Source organism: Thalassophryne amazonica, chromosome 6, assembly GCF_902500255.1.
Source record: "Thalassophryne amazonica chromosome 6, fThaAma1.1, whole genome shotgun sequence".
NCBI lineage: Eukaryota > Metazoa > Chordata > Actinopteri > Batrachoidiformes > Batrachoididae > Thalassophryne > Thalassophryne amazonica.
Window position 1 is genome coordinate 113,598,024 of NC_047108.1, and position 24,717 is coordinate 113,622,740.

At 42.4% G+C, this 24,717-nt stretch overlaps 1 protein-coding gene and 1 pseudogene across 1 annotated transcript; both read left to right on the top strand.

The window, feature by feature from the left end:
* The first annotated feature begins 10,113 nt into the window (after positions 1-10,113).
* hes2.1 (hes family bHLH transcription factor 2, tandem duplicate 1) lies at positions 10,114-10,899 on the top strand. Its single transcript, XM_034171630.1, has 3 exons — positions 10,114-10,203; positions 10,292-10,475; positions 10,571-10,899. Exons 1-3 carry the CDS (start codon positions 10,114-10,116, stop codon positions 10,897-10,899), a joined length of 603 nt encoding a protein of 200 aa, XP_034027521.1.
* Positions 10,900-11,417: 518 nt separating this feature from the next.
* Positions 11,418-23,977, top strand: LOC117511528 (annotated as a pseudogene).
* Positions 23,978-24,717: the final 740 nt, after the last annotated feature.

Genomic DNA, 24,717 nt, shown 5'->3' on the forward strand with positions numbered 1-24,717 from the left:
AATGATCCAGAAGAGGATAGGGAGAATATCATGTGGTCAGATGAAACCAAAATAGAACTTTTTGGTAAAAACTCAACTCATCGTGTTTGGAGGAAGAAGAATGCTGAGTTGCATTCCAAGAACATCATATCTACTGTGGGAGCATGGGAGTGGAAACATCATGCTTTGGGGCTGTTTTAATGCAAAGGGAACAGGACGACTGATCCGTGTTAAGGGAAGAATGAACGGGGCCATGTATCATGAGATTTTAAGACAAAACCTCCTTCCTTCAGTGAGAGCATTGAAGATGCAACGTGGCTGGGTCTTCCAGCATGACAATGATCCCAAACACACCGCTCAGGCAACGAAGGAGTGGCTCTGTAAAAAGCATTTCAAGGTCCTGGAGTGGCCAAGCCAGTCTCCAGACCTCATCCCCATTGAAAATTTGTGGAGGGAGTTGAAAGTCCGTGTTGCCCGGTAACAGCCCCAAAACATCACTGCTCTAGAGGAGATCTGCATGGAGGAATGAGCCAAAATACCAGCTACAGTGTGTGAAAACCTGATGAAGACAGGAAACGTTTGACCTCTGTCATCGCCAACAAAGATTATGTGACAAAGTACTGAGTTGAACTGTTATTGACCAAAGACTCATTTCCCACCATAATTTACAAATAAATTCTTTAAAATCCTACAATGTGATTTCCTGGATTTTTTTTTCTCATTTTGTCTCTCATAGTTGAAGTGTACCTATGCTGAAAATTACAGACCTCTCTCACCTTTCTAAATAGGAGAACTTGCACAATCAGGGGCTGACTAAATACTTTTTGGCCCCACTGTATGTCAGAAACTGTATTGAAAAAAAAAATGTCCAGATGGTCCATTAGGCCCGGACAGATAAATTAATTGTAGAAGTCCTATAAGACAATATATAAACTGGGCAATTGTGCCCAAATTACATTAAATTGTTTGCTCAGTCTGCAGTCGAACAAATGTCTTCTGAGGTCCAATGACCCCCAAAGTTCTGATGTCGGGATATTTGCTCTGTGCTACATCCACAAAGCTAACATCTAAGACCACCAGTGTTGCTAGTATATTAGAAAACAATAAAACAAAAAAACAAAACTGAAAGCAATTATTTAAAAAAATAGTTTCTTGGCTTTATTTTGCCAGTTTCAGCATGAAGTGGAAAACTAGAAATAAATCTCTTTTTTTAAAATTAGGAACTTTTTCAAGTAAAACAACAACAACAAAAAAACAAAGCAAACATTTTTTTCAGCCCCAAAGAGGTTGAGAGATTGAAACCTGAGCACATAAAAATTTGAATAACTATTTAACTAATTTTAACTAAATTATCTGGATATATTTTCTTATTTACATTGTGAGACAAAAATCCTCTTTTACAAAGCCGTCGTCATGACAACCCTGCTGTATGGATCTGAGACCCAGATCTCCTACCACCACCTGAACATCCGTGCGCGATTCCACCAACGCTACCTGAGGAGTATCTTGTGCATCTAGAGGGAAGACTATTGTATCAAAATCAAAGTCCTGGCTGAAGCCAAACTCCAAAAGTACATTGAGTGTCATCACCAATAGATTAATATATATTTTGTGCTGCTGAATCAGGACTTGCCGTGAGACCAGGTTGGGCAGGTCACATCATTAGGATGGATGACAGCCAACTTTCCAGGCAGATCTTCTCTCAGCTGAGTGAAGGAAAACAGTCCAGAGGAGGGCAGACCTCCTGAAATACAACCTCAAGAGCTGCTCCATCGACTGGAAGACCTGGAAAGAACGCGGGAGGGACCGAGCCAGCTGGTGAGCAATGATCCACTTGAGTGTAAGTCTTCAAAAACATGTGGATGAACAACACAGAGGGGGAAGGACAGAGAGCAAGATCCTGCAGCAACCATGTGTCTGTCAGAATGACTAAAGTTGATAAAAAAAAGTCCATTTACCCTTTAATTAGTTTCTGGCTATATGCTTAATTTTTACCTCCGCCAAGGAAGTTATGTTTTCACCGGCGTTTGTCTTTTAACAGGATAACTCAAAAAGTTTTGAAAGCATTTGAACCAAATTTGATGGAATGATGGGAAATATGTCCAGGATCAGTTGATTAAAATTTGGTGACGATCCGGATTAAACTCTGGAAAATATAGCATAAGGTATTAGTTTGCCCTTTTGTGACTCTACATCCTTCGATATTGATATGTGGCATGGCGGAGGAATGCGCTGTACCGAGTGCCCTTCTAGTTTGTGGCTTCATTGTCGTGGCAATCACTTGGTGGTGAGGAAGACCGGAAGTGTTACTGTATCTACTCTTCCCCTTCTCCTAACTCTAACCATAACCATAGTGTAAGTGTGTACCCTCCCCAAACATTAACCATGACACCCCAAGACCCCCCTTCACCCCACATTTTGTGCCTGTGTCACGAATTTGTGCCCGTTACCCCATTTTCATACCCCGTTACGAACTCACAGATTACAGTTTTTCCGATTGCTTACACACATTTTGCAGAATTTGATTCACTGTGTCAAAACTCTACACACAAAGCAAGATAAGACACAACACTTGTTGTAAAACTCCTCACAGCTCTGTCAAAATGAAACCCTATAATCAAAACCTAACAATCCCTTCTAAAAATGTCATTCAAATGATACACACATGCACCATTTTGAAACACTTTCAAATCAACAACACACTGATGTTTTACACAAAACACTGAAGTCCATATATTTTTATTTACTTTTTCTCAAACAAGAGCTGAAAGTTACAGTAGTTAGAAACAAAAGTATTTCCACATTTTTCAAGAACAGAGACAGAGACAGAGTACTGTATAGTTCAAATTCAAAACAATGAAAACAAGTGTTTGCAGTACTGTAGTTTACATACATGGTACAGTAACATCACTTGACAGTACTGTATATTCACTGTGTGGTGGCTGAGGTTTGGGTGGAGCCTTTGAACCAGCTTCCCTCAGTGTGAGGCTGTGGTTGATCACATGGTCCACCAAAGTTGCTCAAATTTCATCTGAAACATTTCGCCTTCTTGCTCTTCTTTGTCTTTGTTCACGTATCTCTCTTTGTCTTCCTTGTCCTGTTTCTCTGGGTCTTATCACCTCCATGATTGCAGATTTGGCAAAATGTCTTACCTGAGCTCTATTTATAGTGTCAAAGGTCAGACTGATTAGTGGGGAGTTTTCTGTGTGAGTGTTTTCAGTTGTGTGCATAAGTGTTTCCAATTACCAGATGTGTTTTGCATTTTTACTAAAAGTGTTTTCCCAATGATAACAAGGTATTTTATCTTTGGGTTCAGTGTCTAATGTAGGAAACTGTGTGTAATGAGCGGGCAAATGCTCATTACACACACAAGGTTAAGACAACAAACTGCAGTCCCTACCTAACCCTAACCCCAATGAGGATGACGAGTATGCAGACAAGCTTCCCTGAAACGGTTTCTGACAGTTTGTGCAGAAATTCTTTGGTTCTGCAAACCGATTGTTGCAGCAGCTGTCCAGGTGGCTGGTCTCAGATGATCTTGGAGGTGAACATGCTGGATGTGGCGGTCCTGGGCTGGTGTGGTTACACGTGGTCTGCAGCTGGGAGGCAGGTTGGATGTACTGCCAAATTCTCTGAAACACCTTTGGAGATGGCTTATGGTAGAGAAATGAACCCTAACCCTAACATTCAATTTACGGGAAACAGCTTTGGTGGACGTTCCTGCAGTCACCATGACAACTGCATGCACCCTCAAAACTTATGACATCTGTGGCATTGTGCTGTGAGATAAAACTGAACATTTCAGAGTGGCCTTTTATTGTGGCCAGCCTAAGGCACGCCTGTGCAATAATCATGCTGTGTAATCAGTATCTTGATATGCCACACCTGTGAGGTGGGATAGATTATCTCAGCAAAGGAGTGCTCACTAACAAATTTGAATGGATTTGTGAACAATATTTGAGAGAAATCAGTATTTTGTATATGGAAAATGTTTTAGATCTTTTGCAGCTGATGAAAAATGGGAGCAAAACAAAACTGTGTTTATATTTTTGTTCAATGTATATACACTCAACAAAAATATAAACGCAACACTTTTGGTTTTGCTCCCATTTTGTATGAGATAAACTCAAAGATCTAAAACTTTTTCCACATACACAATATCACCATTTCCCTCAAATATTGTTCACAAACCAGTCTAAATCTGTGATAGTGAGCACTTCTCCTTTGCTGAGATAATCCATCCCACCTCACAGGTGTGCCTTAGACTGCCCACAATAAAAGGCCACTCTGAAAGGTGCAGTTTTGTTTTATTGGGGGGGATACCAGTCAGTATCTGGTGTGACCACCATTTGCCTCATGCAGTGCAACACATCTCCTTTCGCATAGAGTTGATCAAGTTGTCAATTGTGGCCTGTGGAATGTTGGTCCACTCCTCTTCAATGGCTGTGCGAAGTTGCTGGATATTGGCAGGAACTGGTACACGCTGTCGTATACGCCGGTCCAGAGCATCCCAAACATGCTCAATGGGTGACATGTCCGGTGAGTATGCCGGCCATGCAAGAACTGGGACATTTTCAGCTTTCAAGAATTGTGTACAGATCCTTGCATCATGGGGCTGTGCATTATCCTGCTGCAACATGAGGTGATGTTCTTGGATGTATGGCACAACAATGGGCCTCAGGATCTTGTCACGGTATCTCTGTGCATTCAAAATGCCATCAATAAAATGCACCTGTGTTCTTCGTCCATAACAGACGCCTGCCCATACCATAACCCCACTCGATCCACAACATTGACATCAGAAAACCGCTCACCCACACGACGCCACACATGCTGTCTGCCATCTGCCCTGGACAGTGTGAACCGGGATTCATCCGTGAAGAGAACACCTCTCCAACGTGCCAAACGCCAGTGAATGTGAGCATTTGCCCACTCAAGTCGGTTACGACGACGAACTGGAGTCGGGTCGAGACCCCGATGAGGACAACAAGCATGCAGATGAGCTTCCCTGAGACGGTTTCTGACAGTTTGTGCAGAAATTCTTTGGTTATGCAAACCAATTGTTTCAGCAGCTGTCCGAGTGGCTGGTCTCAGACGATCTTGGAGGTGCAAATGCTGGATGTGGAGGTCCTGGGCTGGTGTGGTTACACATAGTCTGCGGTTGTGAGGCTGGTTGGATGTACTGCCAAATTCTCTGAAACGCCTTTGGAGACGGCTTATGGTAGAGAAATGAACATTCAATACACGAGCAACAGCTCTGGTTGACATTCCTGCTGTCAGCATGCCAATTGCACGCTCCCTCAAATCTTGCGACATCTGTGGCCTTGTGCTGTGTGTTAAAACTGCACCTTTCAGAGTGGCCTTTTATTGTCTAATGCACACCTGTGCACTAATCATGGTGTCTAATCAGCATCTTGGTATGGCACAACTGTGAGGTGGGATGGATTATCTCAGCAAAGGAGAAGTGCTCACTATCACAGATTTAGACTGGTTTGTGAACAATATTTGAGGGAAATGGTGATATTGTGTATGTGGAAAAGTTTTAGATCTTTGAGTTCATCTCATACAAAATGGGAGCAAAACCAAAAGTGTTGCATTTATATTTTTGTTGAGTGTACTTTTAAAAAAGGTCAAAATTCTTCTTTTTCCTCAAATTTATGTTAAAACATGGACATGGATTCCTTTATTCATTTTATACAAATCTTATGTTCACTCATACTTGAATAACCACATGCAGGTCTCAACATCTTAGAAGGGTTCAGAGAAAGACAACAAAACTGGTATCACAAATTGCAAATTTATCATATGATGAAATACTTTTTTTCTTCTAGTTTGTGAAACAGATTTCCTGCACACTTTAGTGCTCCAAATGTTGATTTTTTTATTATGTATGTATTATAATGGTTTTTTGACTTAAGACCTTTCAAGATCATTTATGGACCATTAAAGTATTTCAAGTGCACTTAAAAAAAAAAATCTAAATTTAGAAACATAAGAAAATGATGTTCTTTGGACACATTGGGCCTCATGTATCAACGTTGCGTACGGCGATATCTGAGCGTATATGGGGTGTACGCCAAAACGGCTGCGCTACTTGGTATTTATCAATGTGGTCGTTGGCGTACGCTGAAAATATACACCAGGTCGAGAGGTGGCGTAAATTATACACCAAAATGAACCAGCGCTGGAATCCACATAAAAATGAAGATGATCAACATGATAAACAGTGCCATTATACAAATCAATGCATATGTTACATAAATAACACTTTCCTGATTATACTACATAATAATCAATACAAATCCCGCCTTTGCGGGATTGTTATGGAGCACGATCCGTGGCCACAGCGTTACTGTAAAGAAAGCGCTGCTTGCCTTTTTCTCCAGACTTCGAGCCTGGAGCCAGAGCAGCGCTGAGCTTAACTTCATGTGGTGTGATCGTTTTAGACTATGAAATTGATAATAACAACTGTAGTTTCGTCATTCCCTTAATTCGCCCGTGCTGCAACCAGGTTTTGTCGTCTCCATTCGGTTGTCACAATAAAATAAATACAGAAATACATTTAAAAAATAAAGAAATCTGACAGATTAGGCGTGTCTTATTGAGTGAGCAAATATCCACGTCAAGAATTATTGACGTGAAAAGAGAATACAGTGGTCCCTCGCTATAACGCCGTTCACCTGTGGTGGCCTCGGAGTCTCGCGGAGTATTTAGTCCAATTTTGCATGCCTTTTTTTTTTTTTACAGTGTTCTGTGTTCTGCGTATCTGTTTATAAGAATCTTGTTGCCCAGAAGAGAAAAGAGCGCCAACAACTACCCATAACTGTGTTTGTCACACGGAAATAAACACCTGCTGCACCCAGGTGTGAGTGGAAAAAGGCGCAGCGCGAGGACGCAGAGGCCCGATCTGTGAAATACTGGTTTATTCACTATTAATAATTTCTTATGTGTCCGACCTATTTCGTTGATCGTTAAAATTAATTCGTTTGTTCTAAATGCCATCATAATTATTTATAGGAACACGTTCTATTTTTATTTCTCAAACCAGTGTTTGGGCCTGAAAACAGTTTGGTATTACTTTCTTACTAAGGTTTGAACTTTGAGAGTGTTTACACACGAGAGAAAAGTGAGAAAATGTTCATGCCTGATTGAGAAAGTGTATAAACTGTGTAGTGAGGGGTTTTACAGCTTTGAAACGTCTATAATAATTGTAAAAAATAACGGTGACTACGTCGCGGTTTCACGTATTACGGGCTATTTTTTAGAACGTAACTCCAGCGATTAATGAGGGAACACTGTAACACTTAATTGATTATATACTACAAAACAATTGATACGACAGCCGCTTTTGACGCTCTATTGGCACACGTCATGATTGGTGGAGTTCTTTTTCATTGCCGTCTTTCCGGCTTCTATGTCGTAAAATGAGAGTGTGTCTGAAGCGGAGTCTAAATATTTATGGACGTGTTTATTATAATTACGATCGCATTTATCAAGATCACGTCAGGCGTACGCCAGAAATGGGCAGGTGCGCACTGCTTGATACATGTCACGGCGACTTTGGTATATTTCAAGTTTACACTGTAAATTTACGCCACAAGTGCGCAACATTGATACATGAGGCCCATTGTGATCATGTGCAACCAATGTACAAATTTCAGTCGTGTTTCCTTTTACTATTCAGTGTGAGGTGGTACTTACAATTTTCAGTTTTGGTATCAAGTAATTTAGACAAATGTTTTTAAACCATACTGTGTATTCAATGTTTCTGTTTTTTTATTATTATTATTTAAATGTGGTCATCTGTGATGTGAACATTAATGTCAATTTGAACATTTTTATCACATGACTATAATAAATTAACTGAGAAATAAAAATCCTGCACCTGCACTGCTGCTCACAAACTTCCCAACAGTTTTCACAAAACTCGATTTTTGGCATTTCTCTTTGAACAAAGGGTCACTGTGCACTGCTGCACAGATGGACCATGAGCCTGACACATAAAAAAGGTCCTAACCGAAGCCTCCCTCATTCTTTTTTTTTAACCCCCTGATTCCTGTGAGGGTCCGATCCCAGACTGGACCCGACGGCAGTTATTTGGGGCCCCATGGGAAGGCGGGACGCGTGCTCTTTAAAGTCAGAATAATAAGAATTGAAAACGAACTGCGGAGCAGCTTGCAGACGGTAACAGCTGCAGCTCCACATCTTTAACAAAGACAATTTACATTGGAACATTTTTTTGTATTATTCCTCAGCCGCTTTCATCTCTGTGCGTAAAGTCTGGTCCCGCACATCTGCAGCGCCCGTGCGCTGTCACTGGATTCGTTTTGTACATATGCAGTCTGCTGTTTTGAAACATTTGTGTCCAACCTGCAGATTAACTTGGTTTATTTGTGCACAATGACGCCCGCGCCTTTGCGTGAACGGGAGTCGGGATACTAACGGGAGCTGCAGCTCTGAGAGGGGGAAGGGTTCCGATGTAAACGACAGAGGAGGGGGCGTGGCTCCGGTCCCACCCACTTCATCCTTTTCCCATCTGTTGCGCGCTTCTGACGCGTGCCGAACGCGTGAATCCCACCAAGTGCGCGCTGTGTTCGTGTCGTGTTCGCCTCAGGAATCAAAGACAGCAGAGATATTTTTTTCTTTACTGATGCGCAACAATCACAGTGCTTTTAAAGGCACTTTTACATGTGCATGTATGAGACATTTTAAGCAGGCAGCACCTAAACGTAAGCTCTTCATCATATTTTTACGCGTCGTGTCTGTGCGCGCGTTCTGGCACAGAAAGCTGTGACGTAGAATTCTGCGCACTCCTCCTCCCCCCTCCTCACTGCTCCATGTAGGTATAAACTGTTGTTCATGTTGGAAAAAAAAGAAGCTTGGAGGGCCCACAAGCAGATGTTAATCCACGCATGGCGTGGCGTGGGTTTTTGTTTTATTAATTTTAGAAGAGATTCGATCTGTCGCCTCTGAAACGCCTCTCTGGGTTTTTTTTTTCCTGCGGCTGAACGAACAGGAGTTTGCACATACATATGAAGAAACTGCGTTTAACTGGTCTAAATGTAAATATTTTTGCATTTTCACTCGCTGATTTCACGTAAAAGAACATAAATGAACGCCTTTATTTTGAATAAAAGCATAAAACGAAAGAAGGCCATGTTGCCCTGAACTCTCGTTCATAATTCATTTATTTGTGTGATAAAAAAGTACAATAGTGCATATAAAATGCACCTCATGCATATATAGAAATATAAAAATTGTACAGAAACATAAAACAAACAGAAATACAATAATTATCAAAAATAATAAAAATTGTCAGCGATATAAAAACGCCCCAATTAAATTTTAACTGAAACATCAGGTTAAGAGAATCACATGACTTGGTAAATTATTTCATATATGTATTCTATATGTATTTACCTGCTTGAAAAAAACCCTATTACTAAAACTCTATTTACGATAAAAAAAAGGCTTTCAACAATTCATAAAAGCACACATAAATAAGCATAAATATAAATACAACATAAAAATGGTCAATAACTAAAAAATGTTAAGAAATATAAAAATGTCTTTGTGACCAAGAACTTACAATGAGGTGGCCGTTTTAATTAGATACAACTATATGTTGATTACATGCACCTGTGTGGATCACATGATTTGCTACAAAAAAAAACTTAAAGGGATCAGAGCTCAACACGTGATCCGCAAACACATTAACTCAACCATAACAATTTGAGAGCATATTTAAAAATCAGAAATATAAAAACGGCCATAACTGACTTTAAATGAAATGATATGACACATGATATGGTCATCAAATGATAAAATGTTTTCCTGTTTGTTGCCACTTTTTAAGACAAACGCGTGAATTTCTTCGTACAGTTTAACGCTGTGAAGCGCAAAATCAGTGTGAAACTCTTCATACCACCGCAAAAGGCAGTTTCCAAACGTGACAGATGGACTTCAGGAGCACCACTTGTTTGGGAAACCCCCCCCCCCGTCTCACACTGGCGCGTGCAGCGGCTTGCACCCACCAGCATCCACATAAATAGGAGGCTCTCCGGCTCCTCCGCACATTCCAACTCAGCTGCGCCAAAAAAGCAAACATCTCTCCTTCAAAAAAGCACAAGCGAAATGAGCCCCAGTACCACTCCAGAGGCCACCCAGCCTCTGCCCGCCAGGTCCACTGTGGCCCAAAGGAAACGAGCCCAAGAACTGAGGAAGGTAAGAAAAACGAGACCCCGATGCTGGAACCGTTTCCGACCCGACCTGGAAGTGCAGCTGAATGACTGGTTTTTGTTCTTTCTTTCAGACTCTGAAACCTCTGCTGGAAAAGAGAAGACGAGCTCGTATCAACGACAGTCTCAGTCACCTGAAGAGCCTCATTCTGCCTCTCGTCGGCAAAGACAACGCTCGCTACTCCAAGCTGGAGAAAGCTGATATCCTGGAGATGACCGTGCGCTTTCTCAGAGAGCTTCCCGTCGCTCCGGTCAGAGGTGAGAATCGTCCTGTAAAATGCGCGCATTTCTTGCGCTCCATTTCAAATAAACTTGTGTCTAAAACAACTTCTTCATTTTTTTCCATTCTCCAGATCCCGCAGACAGTTACAGGGAGGGCTACAAAGCCTGCCTCCAGCGCGTATCCGCTCTGCTGCCCAAAACCAGCCTGGACCAGGACGCGCGCCAGCGGGTGAACGACTTCGTCCAGCAGTCCATGTCTGCCGTGGTCAGCCCGTCCTGCGTGAACTGCTGCGCCCACAGTCCCAGAACGTTCCCTCAGATCCATCAGAGACTGCTGAGCCTCAAATCCAGCTTCAGTTCCAGAGCCCAGCCTCAGTCCCGCAGCGGCACCGGTGCAGCGGCGCGCGGAGCGCAGCCGGTGCCGCCGGCGGTCAGCGCCGCCATGTGGAGACCGTGGTAGATTAGAAGGACAATTTGATCATCTGTAATATTTATTTTAGTCTGCCATTCACTGTAGTAGTAATGTTGTGTGATCATTTAGCTCACTTTGCTTTTAAAGTCCGAGCACAAATGTCAAAGAAAAGGAAAAAAGTCTGAACTTTATTTTTTAAGAAAAAATTCAATCCTCTTTGGGGTTTCAAAGATATGGGTTGTAGGCAACACTTTTGTAAAACCCCAGGGGTTACATGTTTGGTATTTGCACGATGGACTTTAAAATATTTTGGTCTGTGCAAAAGAAAAGTCTGTAAACACTGTGTGTTCAACAGGAATTTTGTTTTGTGACGTTTCTTTAATAAAGTAACATTTTCCCCCTCAGTAATAACTGTGGTGTGCCATCTGTACTACTTCCAATCGCAAATCAATCATCAAATATCAAACTCAAGGAGATTAAAGATTGGGGGGGTGGAGGGTAAAAAGGCGCGAAAACGCAGAGGACGCAGGTTGTGCGCGCGCAGGGGCAGCTGCTCTGTCGTTGCCATGGCGCCTCTTGTTGCCGCCAAAGTTATGGGAAGAAGTTGCAGGTTGACGGGTGAGTGAACGACAAAGACAGATTTGATTCAGGTCAAATGGCACGTCTGATTCTCCAGAAACACCCCCTCCTTAAAAAAAATAAATAAATAAAATAAAATAGCTGATGAGCTGATGTTGGTCCATAAACTCAGCTGTAAGATCGTTTGAATCCATCAGCGGGTAAATCCAAGGATTTGCTCTGTTATACATAGTTTTAGGTGTAAAAACAAAATTACTTGGAACCTGATTCAGAATACTTTGGATCACTGTTTGGGGGGTTCTTCTGCCTTTAAAAGATGCACTTTTGCAATAACAAACAGAACACTATTCTAATGGCTGATTAATTCAACAAATTCGATCAATTATTTAAGACATTTCAACCTAAATCAGTCCACATATGAAGAATTGCTGCTTTGCTCTGTTTGTATATTTCTGAATTGGTGGGGTTTGGACCAGGGGCAGATTAATGCATGGATTTGCATGAACTGAAGTCCACAGGGGCCCCTGTGTAACGGACACTGGCCCACTGCATGACAGGAACAGACATATTTGTAATTGGACAAAACTCAGTGACTGCACTACCTGAGGCTCCCGAGGAAGAGCAGATTGGAGCAGAAGCTGCTGGTGACCTTCTACTGCGTCACAGTGTGGTTCGTCGGAAGTAAAGCTGTGGATAGAAAGCAAGTGATGAACACCACCCAAAAACTCGTGAGGAGATACCTCCCGCTCTCTCAACCAATCCAGATCCTCTCTGACCCTTTCACCAGCACATCATCTGCTCAGCCTGCTCCCCTCAAGCAGGTGATACAGGTTGATCACAGACCCACCTCCAGGATGACAAACTGTTTCTTTCCCTGGGCTGTGACAACATTAAACACTCATGTGCAATAACTCTGACCACCATGTGCAGTAACTGAAATCCTATGGGCTGTACTCATAGAAACATGTGCAATATGTGTAATCAAAGTTTCTCTGTGACTTATCTAAAATGTATATTATTTTATTTAAATAGCTTGTACATATCATCATTTATTTATATACTCACATTTTTCACTTCGTTTGCTAAGTGAAAGGCGATTGGTTCTTTTTAATCTTTTCTTATGCTCTAACTCAGTTGTGAAGTGACACCCTGCTATTCTACTGTATTATATATATATATATATATATATATATTTGCAAAAAGGTGCTTAAATTTGCAGGAAGTGCTGTTTGAAGTATATTATTTGGATTATATCAAATCAAATCAAATCAATTTCATTTATATAGCGCCAAATCACAACAAACAGTTGCCCCAAGGTGCTTTATATTGTAAGGCAAAGCCATACAATAATTACAGAAAAACCCCAACTGTCAAAATGACCCCCTGTGAGCAAGCACTTGGCAACAGTGGGAAGGAAAAACTCCCTTTTAACAGGAAGAAACCTCCAGCAGAACCAGGCTCAGAGAGGGGCAGTCTTCTGCTGGGACTGGTTGGGGCTGAGGGAGAGAATCAGGAAAAAGACATGCTGTGGAGGGGAGCAGAGATCAATCACTAATGATTAAATGCAGAGTGGTGCATACAGAGCAAAAAGAGAAAGAAACACTCAGTGCATCATGGGAACCCCCCAGCAGTCTAAGTCTATAGCAGCATAACTAAGGGATGGTTCAGGGTCACCTGATCCAGCCCTAACTATAAGCTTTAGCAAAATGAAAGTTTTAAGCCTAGTCTTAAAAGTAGAGAGGGTGTCTGTCTCCCTGATCCGAATTGGGAGCTGGTTCCAGAGGAGAGGACCCTGAAAGCTGAAGGCTCTGCCTCCCATTCTACTCTTACAAACCCTAGGAACTACAAGTAAGCCTGCAGTCTGAGAGCGAAGCGCTCTATTGGGGTGATATGGTACTATGAGGTCCCTAAGATAAGATGGGACCTGATTATTCAAAACCTTCTAAGTAAGAAGAAGAATTTTAAATTCTATTCTAGAATTAACAGGAAGCCAATGAAGAGAGGCCAATATGGGTGAGATATGCTCTCTCCTTCTAGTCCCTGGCAGTACTCTAGCTGCAGCATTTTGAATCAACTGAAGGCTTTTCAGGGAACTTTTAGGACAACCTGATAATAATGAATTACGATAGTCCAGCCTGGAGGAAATAAATGCATGAATTAGTTTTTCAGCATCACTCTGAGACAAGACCTTTCTAATTTGAGATATTGCGCAAATGCAAAAAAGCAGTCCTACATATTTGTTTAATATGCGCATTGAATGACATATCCTGATCAAAAATGACTCCAAGATTTCTCACAGTATTACTAGAGGTCAGGGTAATGCCATCCAGAGTAAGGATCTGGTTAGACACCATGTTTCTAAGATTTACAATAACTTCAGTTTTATCTGAGTTTAAAAGCAGGAAATTAGAGGTCATCCATGTCTTTATGTCTTTAAGACAATCCTGCAGTTTAGCTAATTGGTGTGTGTCCTTTGGCTTCATGGATAGATAAACCTGGGTATCATCTGCGTAACAATGAAAATTTAAGCAATGCTGTCTAATAATACTGCCTAAGGGAAGCATGTATTAAGTGAATAAAATTGGTCCTAGCACAGAACCTTGTGGAACTCCATAATTAACCTTAGTCTGTGAAGAAGATTCCTCATTTACATGAACAAATTGTAATCTATTAGTTAAATATGATTCAAACCACCGCAGAGCAGTGCCTTTAATACCTATGGCATGCTCTAATCTCTGTAATAAAATTTTATGGTCAACAGTATCAAAAGCAGCACTGAGGTCTAACAGAACAAGCACAGAGATAAGTCCACTGTCTGAGGGCATAAGAAAATCATTTGTAACCTTCACTAATGCTGTTTCTGTACTATGATGAATTCTAAACCCTGACTGAAACTCTTCAAATAGACCATTCCTCTACAGATGATCAGTTAGCTGTTTTACAACTACCCTTTCAAGAATTTTTGAGAGAAAACGAAGGTTGGAGATTGGCCTATAATTAGCTAAGATAGCTGGGTCAAGTGATGGCTTTTTAAGTAATGGTTTAATTACTGCCACCTTAAAAGCCTGTGGTACATAGCCAACTAATAAAGACAGATTGATCATATTTAAGATCGAAGCATTAATTAATGGTAGGGCTTCCTTGAGCAGCCTGGTAGGAATGGGGTCTAATAGACATGTTGATGGTTTGGATGAAGTAACTAATGAAAATAACTCAGACAGAACAATCGGAGAGAAAGAGTCTAACCAAATACCGGCATCACTGAAAGCAGCCAAAGAGAATGATATGTCTTTGGGATGGTTATGAGTAATTTTTTTCTCTAATAGTTGAAATTTTATTAGCAAAGAAAGTCATGAAGTCATTACTAGTTAAAGTTAAAGGAATACTCGGCTCAATAGCGCTCTGACTCTTTGTCAGCCTGTCTACAGTGCTGAAAAGAAACCTGGGGTTGTTTTTATTTTCTTCAATTAGTGATGAGTAGTAAGATGTCCTAGCTTTACGGAGGGCTTTTTTATAGAGCAACAGACTCTTTTTCCAGGCTAAGTGAAGATCTTCTAAATTAGTGAGACGCCATTTCCTCTCCAACTTACGGGTTATCTGCTTTAAGCTGCGAGTTTGTGAGTTATACCACTGAGTCAGGCACTTCTGATTTAAGGCTCTCTTTTTCAGAGGAGCTACAGCATCCAAAGTTGTCCTCAATGAGGATATAAAACTATTGACGAGATAATCTATCTCACTCACAGAGTTTAGGTAGCTACTCTGCCCTGTGTTGGTATATGGCATTGGAGAACATAAAGAAGGAATCATATCCTTAAACCTAGTTACAGCGCTTTCTGAAAGACTTCTACTGTAATGAAACTTATTCCCCACTACTGGGTAGTCCATCAGAGTAAATGTAAATGTTATTAAGAAATGATCAGACAGAAGGGGGTTTTCAGTCTTCTGTCTGGGTTTTTGATTAATTAATAAGCTGGAGTGGAAGATTGCTGCTAATCCTCCGCCTCGGCCCGTGCTACGAGCATTCTGGCAGTTAGTGTGACTCGGGGGTGTTGACTCATTTAAACTAACATATTCATCCTGCTGTAACCAGGTTTCTGTAAGGCAGAATAAATCAATATGTTGATCCATTATTATATCATTTACTAACAGGGACTTAGAAGAGAGAGATCTAATGTTTAATAGACCACATTTAACTGTTTTAGTCTGTGGTGCAGTTGAAGGTGCTATATTATTTTTTTCTTTTTGAATTTTTATGCTTAAATAGATTTTTACTGGTTGTTGGTGGTCTGGGAGCAGGCACCGTCTCTACGGGGATGGGGTAATGAGGGGATGGCAGGGGGAGAGAAGCTGCAGAGAGGTGTGTAAGACTACAACTCTGCTTCCTGGTCCCAACCCTGGATACTCACGGTTTGGAGGATTTAAGAAAATTGGCCAGATTTCTAGAAATGAGAGCTGCTCCATCCAAAGTGGGATGGATGCCGTCTCTCCTAACAAGACCAGGTTTTCCCCAGAAACTTTGCCAATTATCTATGAAGCCCACCTCATTTTTTGGACACCACTCAGACAGCCAGCAATTCAAGGAGAACATGCGGCTAAACATGTCACTCCCGGTCCGATTGGGGAGGGGCCCAGAGAAAACTACAGAGTCCGACATTGTTTTTGCAAAGTTACGCACCGATTCAATATTAATTTTAGTGACCTCCGATTGGCATAACCGGGTGTCATTACTGGCGACGTGAATTACAATCTTACCAAATTTACGCTTAGCCTTAGCCAGCAGTTTCAAATTTCCTTCAGTGTCGCCTGCTCTGGCCCCCAGAAGACAATTGACTATGGTTGCTGGTGTCGCTAACTTCACATTTCTCAAAACAGAGTCGCCAATAACCAGAGTTTGATCCTCAGCGGTTGTGTCACAGAGTGGGGAAAAATGGTTAGAGATGTGAACGGGTTGGCGGTGTAGATGGGGCTTCTGTTTAGGACTACGCTTCCTCCTCACCGTCACCCAGTCGGCCTGCTTTCCCGGCTGCTCGGGATCTGCCGGGAGGGAACTAACGGCGGCTAAGCTACCTTGGTCTGCACCGACTACAGGGGCCTGGCTAGCTGTAGGATTTTCCAAGGTGCGGAGCTGAGTCTCCAATTCGCCCACACTGGCCTCCAAAGCTACTAATAAGCTACACTTATTACAAGTACCATTACTGCTAAAGGAGGCCGAGGAATAACTAAACATTTCACACCCAGAGCAGAAAAGTGCGGGAGAGACAGGAGAAGCTGCCATGCTAAACCGGCTAAGAGCTAGTAGCTGCGCTAAGCTAGCGGATTCGTAAAAGCACGCAAAGTGAATAATGTGTAAATAATTTAGAGGTGATTCAGCAGAGGGAGTGCTTTAGTTAAGGCACGTCAAGATTACACTGTGAAACAAATCGTTATCTAGTTAACTAGATCAATCTAACTGCACAGATTAAACAGCTAACAGATACAGCAAAACACCACTGTGCTCCGGAACAGGAAGGGATACAATACCGCAGTGAAAGCCAACCACCAGTCAGTTCAAACCAGTAGTTTTGGGAAACTGCAATGTGCATTTTGCACGATTTTATGACATTTAATAATGTCAACAATAATTTTTTGTTGTGCTATTTAACCAGTATATAATCACAGAAAACTCAGAGAGAGAAAATTGCTTGCAAAGATCTGAGCAAAAGAGCAGCTTAAATACATAAATTGTTGATGTTCTCAACCATTAACTGAGATATAAACCAAAAACTGGAGTTAGTCAAATAGTTCAGTTGATTTTAACTCTTAAAACAGTCATTTAACTTGTATCTAATCCCAGCAGTAAACTTCAATGGGCTGAGATGAAGCGGTCCACGTCAAGTCACTGCACACCAACTCACTGCACTTTTTTTTCTATGTGACGGTAGCTCACTGCACTATTGTACCACAGCAGTATCACATGTTTATATGGGTATATAGGAAAAAATTATAGTCAGGAAGGATAAAATGTCCATCCATCCATCCATCCATCCATTTTCTTCCGCTTTATCCGGAGTCGGGTCGCGGGGGCAGCAGCTCAAGCAAAGCCGCCCAGACCTCCCGATCCACACACACTTCCCCCAGCTCCTCCGGGGGAACCCCAAGGTGTTCCCAAGCCCACTGAGAGATGTAGTCCCTCCAGTGCGTCCTGGGTCTTCACCGGGGCCTCCTCCCAATGGGACGTGCCCGGAACACCTCTCCGGCGAGGCGTCCAGGGGGCATCCAGAAAAGATGCCCGAGCCACCTCAACTGACTCCTTTCGACGTGGAGGAGCAGTGGCTCGACTCCGAGCTCCTCACCCTATCTCTAAGGGCGCGCCCACCCACCCTGCGGAGGAAACTCATCTCGGCCGCTTGTACTCGCGATCTCGTTCTTTCGGTCATGAGCCAAATTTCATGACCATAGGTGAGGATCGGAACGTAGCTCGATCAGTAAATCGAGAGCTTTACCCCCTACTCAGCTCTCTCTTCACCACGACGGTCCGATACAGCGACCGCATCACTGCAGATGCTGCACCGATCCGTCTATCGATCTCACGCTCCATGTGTCCCTCACTCGTGAACAAGACCCCGAGATACTTAAACTCCTCCACTTGAGGCAAGGACGCTCCACCGACCTGAAGAGGGCAAAGCACCTTTTTCCGGTCGAGAACCATGGCCTCGGATTTGGAGGTGCTGATTTTCATCCCGGACGCTTCACACTTGGCTGCAAACTGCCCCAGTGCATGCTGAAGGTCCTGATTTGACGAAGCCAGCAGAACCACATCATCCGCAAACAGCAGAGACGAGATTCTGTGGTTCCCAAACCAGACCCCCTCTACACCCTGGCTGTGCCTAGAAATTCTGTCCATAAAAATAATGAACAGAACCGGTGACAAAGGGCAGCCCTGGTGGAGACCAACGTGCACTGGAAACAGGTTTGACTTACTACCGGCAATGCGAACCAAGCTCCTGCCGCGGTTGTACAGGGACCGGATAGCCCTTAGCAAAAGACCCTGGACCCCGTACTCTCGGAGCACCCCCACAGGGTGCCCCGAGGGACACGGTCGTACGCCTTCTCCAGATCCACAAAACACATGTGGACTGGTTGGGCGAACTCCCATGAACCCTCGAGAACCCGATGGAGCGTGTAGAGCTGGTCCAGTGTGCCATGACCAGGATGAAAAAACCACACTGCTCCTCCTGAATCCGAGGTTCGACCATCGGTCGAATTCTCCTCTCCAGTACTCTGGAATAGACCTTACGGGGGAGGCTGAGGAGTGTGATCCCCCTATAGTTGGAACACACCCTCCGGTCCCCCTTCTTAAACAGAGGGACCACCACCCCGGTCTGCCAATAACTAAAATGTCACTTGCACAAATCCTGAAGCAATGATGTGACTATCAAGATGCCATTAATCATCAGTTTTCATCAGTTTAGTGAGAATCAACTTCAGCCTGCAAATGAAAATGCAAAATGCATGAAAATGTACTGTGATAAATTGTTAAATGTATTGATTTGGTGATTAAACTTGTTTAAATTCTGTGTACAGAATAATACTCTGATTACATTAAGTCTTAATAAAAAAATTGCTTTGCAAAAAGTCCTCTTTGTTTTTATTATATCTTAATTATGTCATGATAAAAATATGCAGTGAGTTGACCTGTTGATGTGCAGTGAGTTGGGGTTGCAGTGAGTTGACCTGTTCCCAGATGAAGCCCGACTGGAAGAAGAAAAAGATGCAGTTCCTTCACTGGCCTCTTGAGGCCGGCTCCAAAAAGGAGCACATTCCCGTTGGAGTCCATATTAAAATGTCCAACTTTAGTACAGAAAGAAGCATTTTAACAGCCTGGTACAGTAAGCAGTTGTGGTCTGGTGATTTTCTCCTCTATGACAACTGGTCAAATTGACAGTGGCTGAGCCCAGTGTCTCTGATCTCACAAAGACCAACCATAACTTAGTATCCACTCAATGTGGCTGCTTGCTGTTGTGAAGGCTGCATCTGTTTTGTTTGGAGCATTTTATTACGAACACCTAATATGACTTATTCAAATCTATTCAATTCAGTTCATTCATACAGTGCCAAAGCACAACAAAGCTGTTCCAAGGTGTTTTGCATGGGTAAGGTCTAACCCCATTAACCCTTCCCTGAACCAGCACATAGTAACAGGTCAGGAAAAACTCCCTCTGGTGTTTTTGAGGAAGAAACAGCAAGCAGGCCAGACTCAGAGGGGTGACCCACTACTGAGGCCATTCAACCAATTAACAGAGACAAGAGCAAACAAACACAAAAACATGAATAGCGTGCAGATAGCATCAACAGATCAATGTCAATGTAAGTCAATCATTACAGTGCATCCGGAAAGTATTCACAACGTTGCACTTTTTCCATATTTTATGTTACAGCCTTATTCCAAAATAGATAAAATCCTTTTTTCCCCATCAAAATTCTACATACAGTACCCCATAATGACAATGTGAATTTGTTTTTGGTTTTTGCACATTTATTAAAAAAAACTAAGAAATCACATAAGTTTTCACAGCCTTTGCCATGAAGATGAAAATTGAGCTCAGGTGCCTCCTGTTTCCACTGATCTCTCTGATTTCTACAACTTAACTGGAGTCCACCTAGGGTAAATTCAGTTGATTGGACATGATTTGGAAAGGCACACACCATAAGGTCCCACAGTTGACCGTGCATGTCAGAGCACAAACCAAGGATGAAGTCAAAGGAAATGTCTGTAGACCTCCAAGACAGGATTGTCTCAAGGCACAAATCTGGGGAAGGATACAGAAACATTTCTGCTGCTTTGAAGGTCCCAATGAGTACAGTGGTCTCCATCATCTGTAAATGGAAGAAGTTCAGATCCAACAGGACTCTTCCAGAAGGACAACCATGTCTGCAGCAATCCACCAATCAGGCCTGTATGGTAGAGTGGCCAGACAGAACCCACTGCCTAGTAAAAGGCACATGGCAGCCCACCTGGATTTTGACAAAGGCACCAGGACTCTCAGACGATGAGAAACAAAATTTTCAGATTTTAAGGCTCTGCTAGTAGCCTGTAAAATTTTCACAGACTGACACCTCCCTACTTAGCTGACCTAATTAAACCCTACGTACCAGCCCGGGCTCTGCGTTCTCAGGGTGCAGGACAACTTTGTGTCCCTAGGGTGAATTAAAAGTCTGTGGGTCACAGAGCTTTCTCTTATCATGCCCCTGTTCTGTGGAATGATCTCCCTACGTCAATATAACAGTCAGATTCTGTAAAGACTTTCAAGTCCAGACTTAAGACGCGCTTATTTTCCCTTTCATATGGCTACTGGCATAATATGTTACTATGCTTTTTACTCTTTTAAATTCATTTTATTAGGAAACGGAGTGAGCAGAGGCCTCAACTTTATCTAAAGTCTGGGTGTTTTAGTGAAGATTGCGACTAGTTTCGCTGCTGCTTTTGCGGTAGCTGGCCCCAGTCTGTGGAACAAGCTACCTCTTGAATTATGTTCTATTGCTGACCGAGCACTTTTTAAATCTAAGTTAAAGACTTATTTATTTAAACTGGCTTTTAACACTTAGTGGGGAGGTGACATGTTCAAACCGGAATCAAATTCCTTCTATTCTTGTGGATATTTGGCAAATAAAGGCTATTCTGATTCTGATTCTGATGTCTGTAGCTACTGCACATCATGAAGGAGTTAAAGGCTTTTGTGGCTGTGATGGCAAAAACTGCAGTTTTTACAACGGAAGCTGTCACCTTTGGGCACAAAAAAAAAACAAAAAAAAAAAAACGAAAAAAATGGAGGATTCTCGCAAACAAATAATCACCACAGGTTTTTGTCATCAAAACACTGCACGCTCAAACGCATGTATTAACTACCAAGAACTCTTGGGCATAGCTGGATTGCAGAGTGCGCAGGGTGCACTCTGATGCGTTTCGTTTTTTTCGCATCACTTTTTGTACGTGGTCTTGAATTGCTGTACTGTTTCTTCTGGGTAAAAAAATAAATACATTCTGCATTTCTGGATGAGGACCTTCCATCTCTACCAACAGACTGGCTTTTGAGTTTTGTCATCAAGCAAACATGGCGTAATATATCCATCCACGTGCCAAAAAAAAAAAAAAAAAGATAAAGAAAAAAGAAAAGAACAAAACACAGCAGCGGGCTGGGTGGGGTTGTGGTTAGTGTTGTTACCGTTGGACGTTAAGGACATGCATTAATATGAACGTGGAGATCAAGTATCGTGCGCATGTGGAGTATATAGAAGAAGTTGCTTTGTGCATGCAGTGTATGCACGCGGACGAGGCTTGGTTGGTTGGGGTTTGATGCAGGATATTTTATGGAGATCGGGTATGGGTGGGATGGGTGCGGGGCAGGTGGGGTTAATGGCTCAGTAACAGGCCGCCATCTGGAGCTCGCGGCGCGTGCTGCGCACGCGGGGCCCCTGTGTGCGGTGGTATGCCTGTCTGAAAGTTTTGTATTTATTTATTTATTTATTTCTATGAAAATATGAGAAGTTTAAAGCTCTATTTTAGAATCTAAACAGCAAGACTGCACGAAGGGTAAATAAAATAAAATAAAAACACTCCATTGCCACAATTAGCACCTCAACATCCGTGAGATATGGTAGTTTCTAACAGGACAACATGAGAACACACGTCGCTTTTGTATTTTTGGTGAGTTATAACTGAACCTCCCCTCTCCGGTTTTCAACCCCTCGAGCACTGCGTTATGGGATACCATCCGTCGGTGCCTGCCCCCACCCCACTCCAACACAACACAACACCTCCCTTAAAACCGTACATGCAAAACTATTGTTTTTTCAAAATCTGACAGCAGATGTTATCTGAAAGTATAGCGTGGCTTGGGTATGTGATTGGAATACGAGACTGGATCTCATTGAGCACTTTTTCCACACACGCACAGCCTGAACCTTCTGTCAGTATATGTGTAATGCACGCATGTAATTTTACGAAAATATTCACATCATGTAAACAGAACAGAAGCAAACGTGTCATAAAGGATGAAACAACACAATAAAACATGGCAACAATTAAAGAATCCTTTATAATAATCATAGTTACACATGAGAATATGAGAGGTTACCACAAAGAAACGTTATTTTTATGCGTGTTTCATAGAGTTATGTCGGAAAATAAACACGATACACAATGTTCCTGGGCCAAACTGCTCATGCGTAATTACGCACAGCTATCAATATGTTTTCAGAAACACACCCAACACTTATTTCCACTTAAATTTGAAATAAATAAACAAAGCTTATGTTGCTTAAGATGATGCAAATGAAAACGCTTGCAGAATTGATGCTTGACACGTACGCTTTTTTGTGTTTTGAGCATGAAGCTTCTTGACGCACGGATTTCATCGGCGTGTTGACGCCGACTGTTTGATTTTTTTTTCCCACAGATCAAAAACCCAGACACGCACTGTAGTTGTCACGCTTGGATTAGAGCAGAGGACAGATGTCGGCTTTGTAAACGTGACGCTTTTGTGTTCTTTCCATCGACTACGAGGCTTTTCCAGATCGTTTTGGGTCGCCTTGGGGGCGTAGCTATGACGCACGGATAACGACGCTGAGGTTCTGGATATATACGCACCTCTTGTAGTTTAGGCACTCAGCATCGCTTAGATCAGTCTTGGACACATCGAAATGTCTGCAAATATGACACGAAGCTCTCAAACCTTTATCTCCAAGGGAAACCGTGGCCAAAAGAAAAGGGGCACATGCGCTCCGGAAGGTAAGAGGCGTCACTGACGTTTTGCGTCAATATTTTTGATATTTTTGACGTGTTATACGATAATGTATGGACATTATGTGTTCTTTTTAGAGAATGAAACCTTTGATTGAAAAGACAAGACGCGCCCGGATCAACGACAGCCTCATCCGCCTGAAAAGCCTCATATTGCCCCTCACAGGCAGAAATGTAAGATACTTGCATTTTATTTCGAAAACACGCCACAAACATCACGCTTCACATGCAGATGTGTAATATCTGTTTTATTCTATTCAATAGAAGACAAAATTCTCCAGACTTGAAAAAAGCTGACATACTGCAAATGACCGTGAGGTTCATCGGTCAAGTTCCGCCTGTTAAAATCGAAAGTGAGTTTCACCTCTGCTCCCCATTTAAAGTTTTCGTTCACTGATTTTACACCCTGCTGTCGACTAACAATTCACTCTGCTCTGAGGAGACTGCTATAGGGAAGGCTTCGAAGTCTGCCTCCGAAACGTTTCTGCTCTGCTTCCCTGCCTGAATCTTGACCAGCAGGCGCGCCAGCGGGCGCGGGACTTCATCCAGCGGTCAGTGACTGCGGACGTCAGCCAGACCTGTCTGAAATGCTGCGCTCAGAGCTCCAAGACGTTCCCTCAGATCGAGCAGAGACTCCTGAGCTTTAAACCCAACTTCAGCATCAGTCTGCCGAACCAGTCCAGTAGCAGCGGCGGCGGCGAGGGGGACCTCGACCGATCGCAGCCGGAGCCACAGGCTGTGAGCGCCGCCACGTGGAGACCTTGGTAGTCTTCATGGTGATTGTAAAAAGTGCGACAAGCTTGAGATCGCACTGAACAGTTTCATTGTATTGTTTTTATTGATGAAAATCCGAAATTAATCGTTGAATCTGCTTCGTTAAGTATCATATACTTCATTTTACGCACGACTACCACGTCTTAAAATCGTCATGTATGTACGTATTTGTTTAATATTTAGTTCTCATTGGGGACTAAGTGATTAAGGGCCACTGAAACCAACCCTGTAAGACCCAAAGGGTCAGTATATGTATGCATCTGTGCTGTACCGCAGACTTGAGTCAGTACAGATGGACAGTGTAGACATTTTCTGTCACTGTGAAGTATCTCTCTGTCGGGATGTATAGTTATTTATGTTTTATTTTATTTATTTATTTATTGCTGTTCGCAGCAAACATTGTATATATGTAATATAAATCAAATAAAACCACGATTTCGTGGCCAACTCTTGTGTTTTCCCCCCTTTTTCTTTGCAAATGGGAGTTTGGAGGCTTGGATTTTAGGCGTGCATAATTACGCACGGAAGGCAACCGCAAAAGGAAGGATTGGTTTCATTCAAGCAGGTAATTAACCACACCAGACAACTGGAGGACACAGAAAATACTGCGAACCCAGAGCACTGTCATTTAAAAAATATTGCAAAAAGTCACTATTTCCCAATAAGCACCAATGCCGAAAAATCCTCACTTTAAACATACTTCTTAATATTGCGTTTATTTTTTACACTGGAAA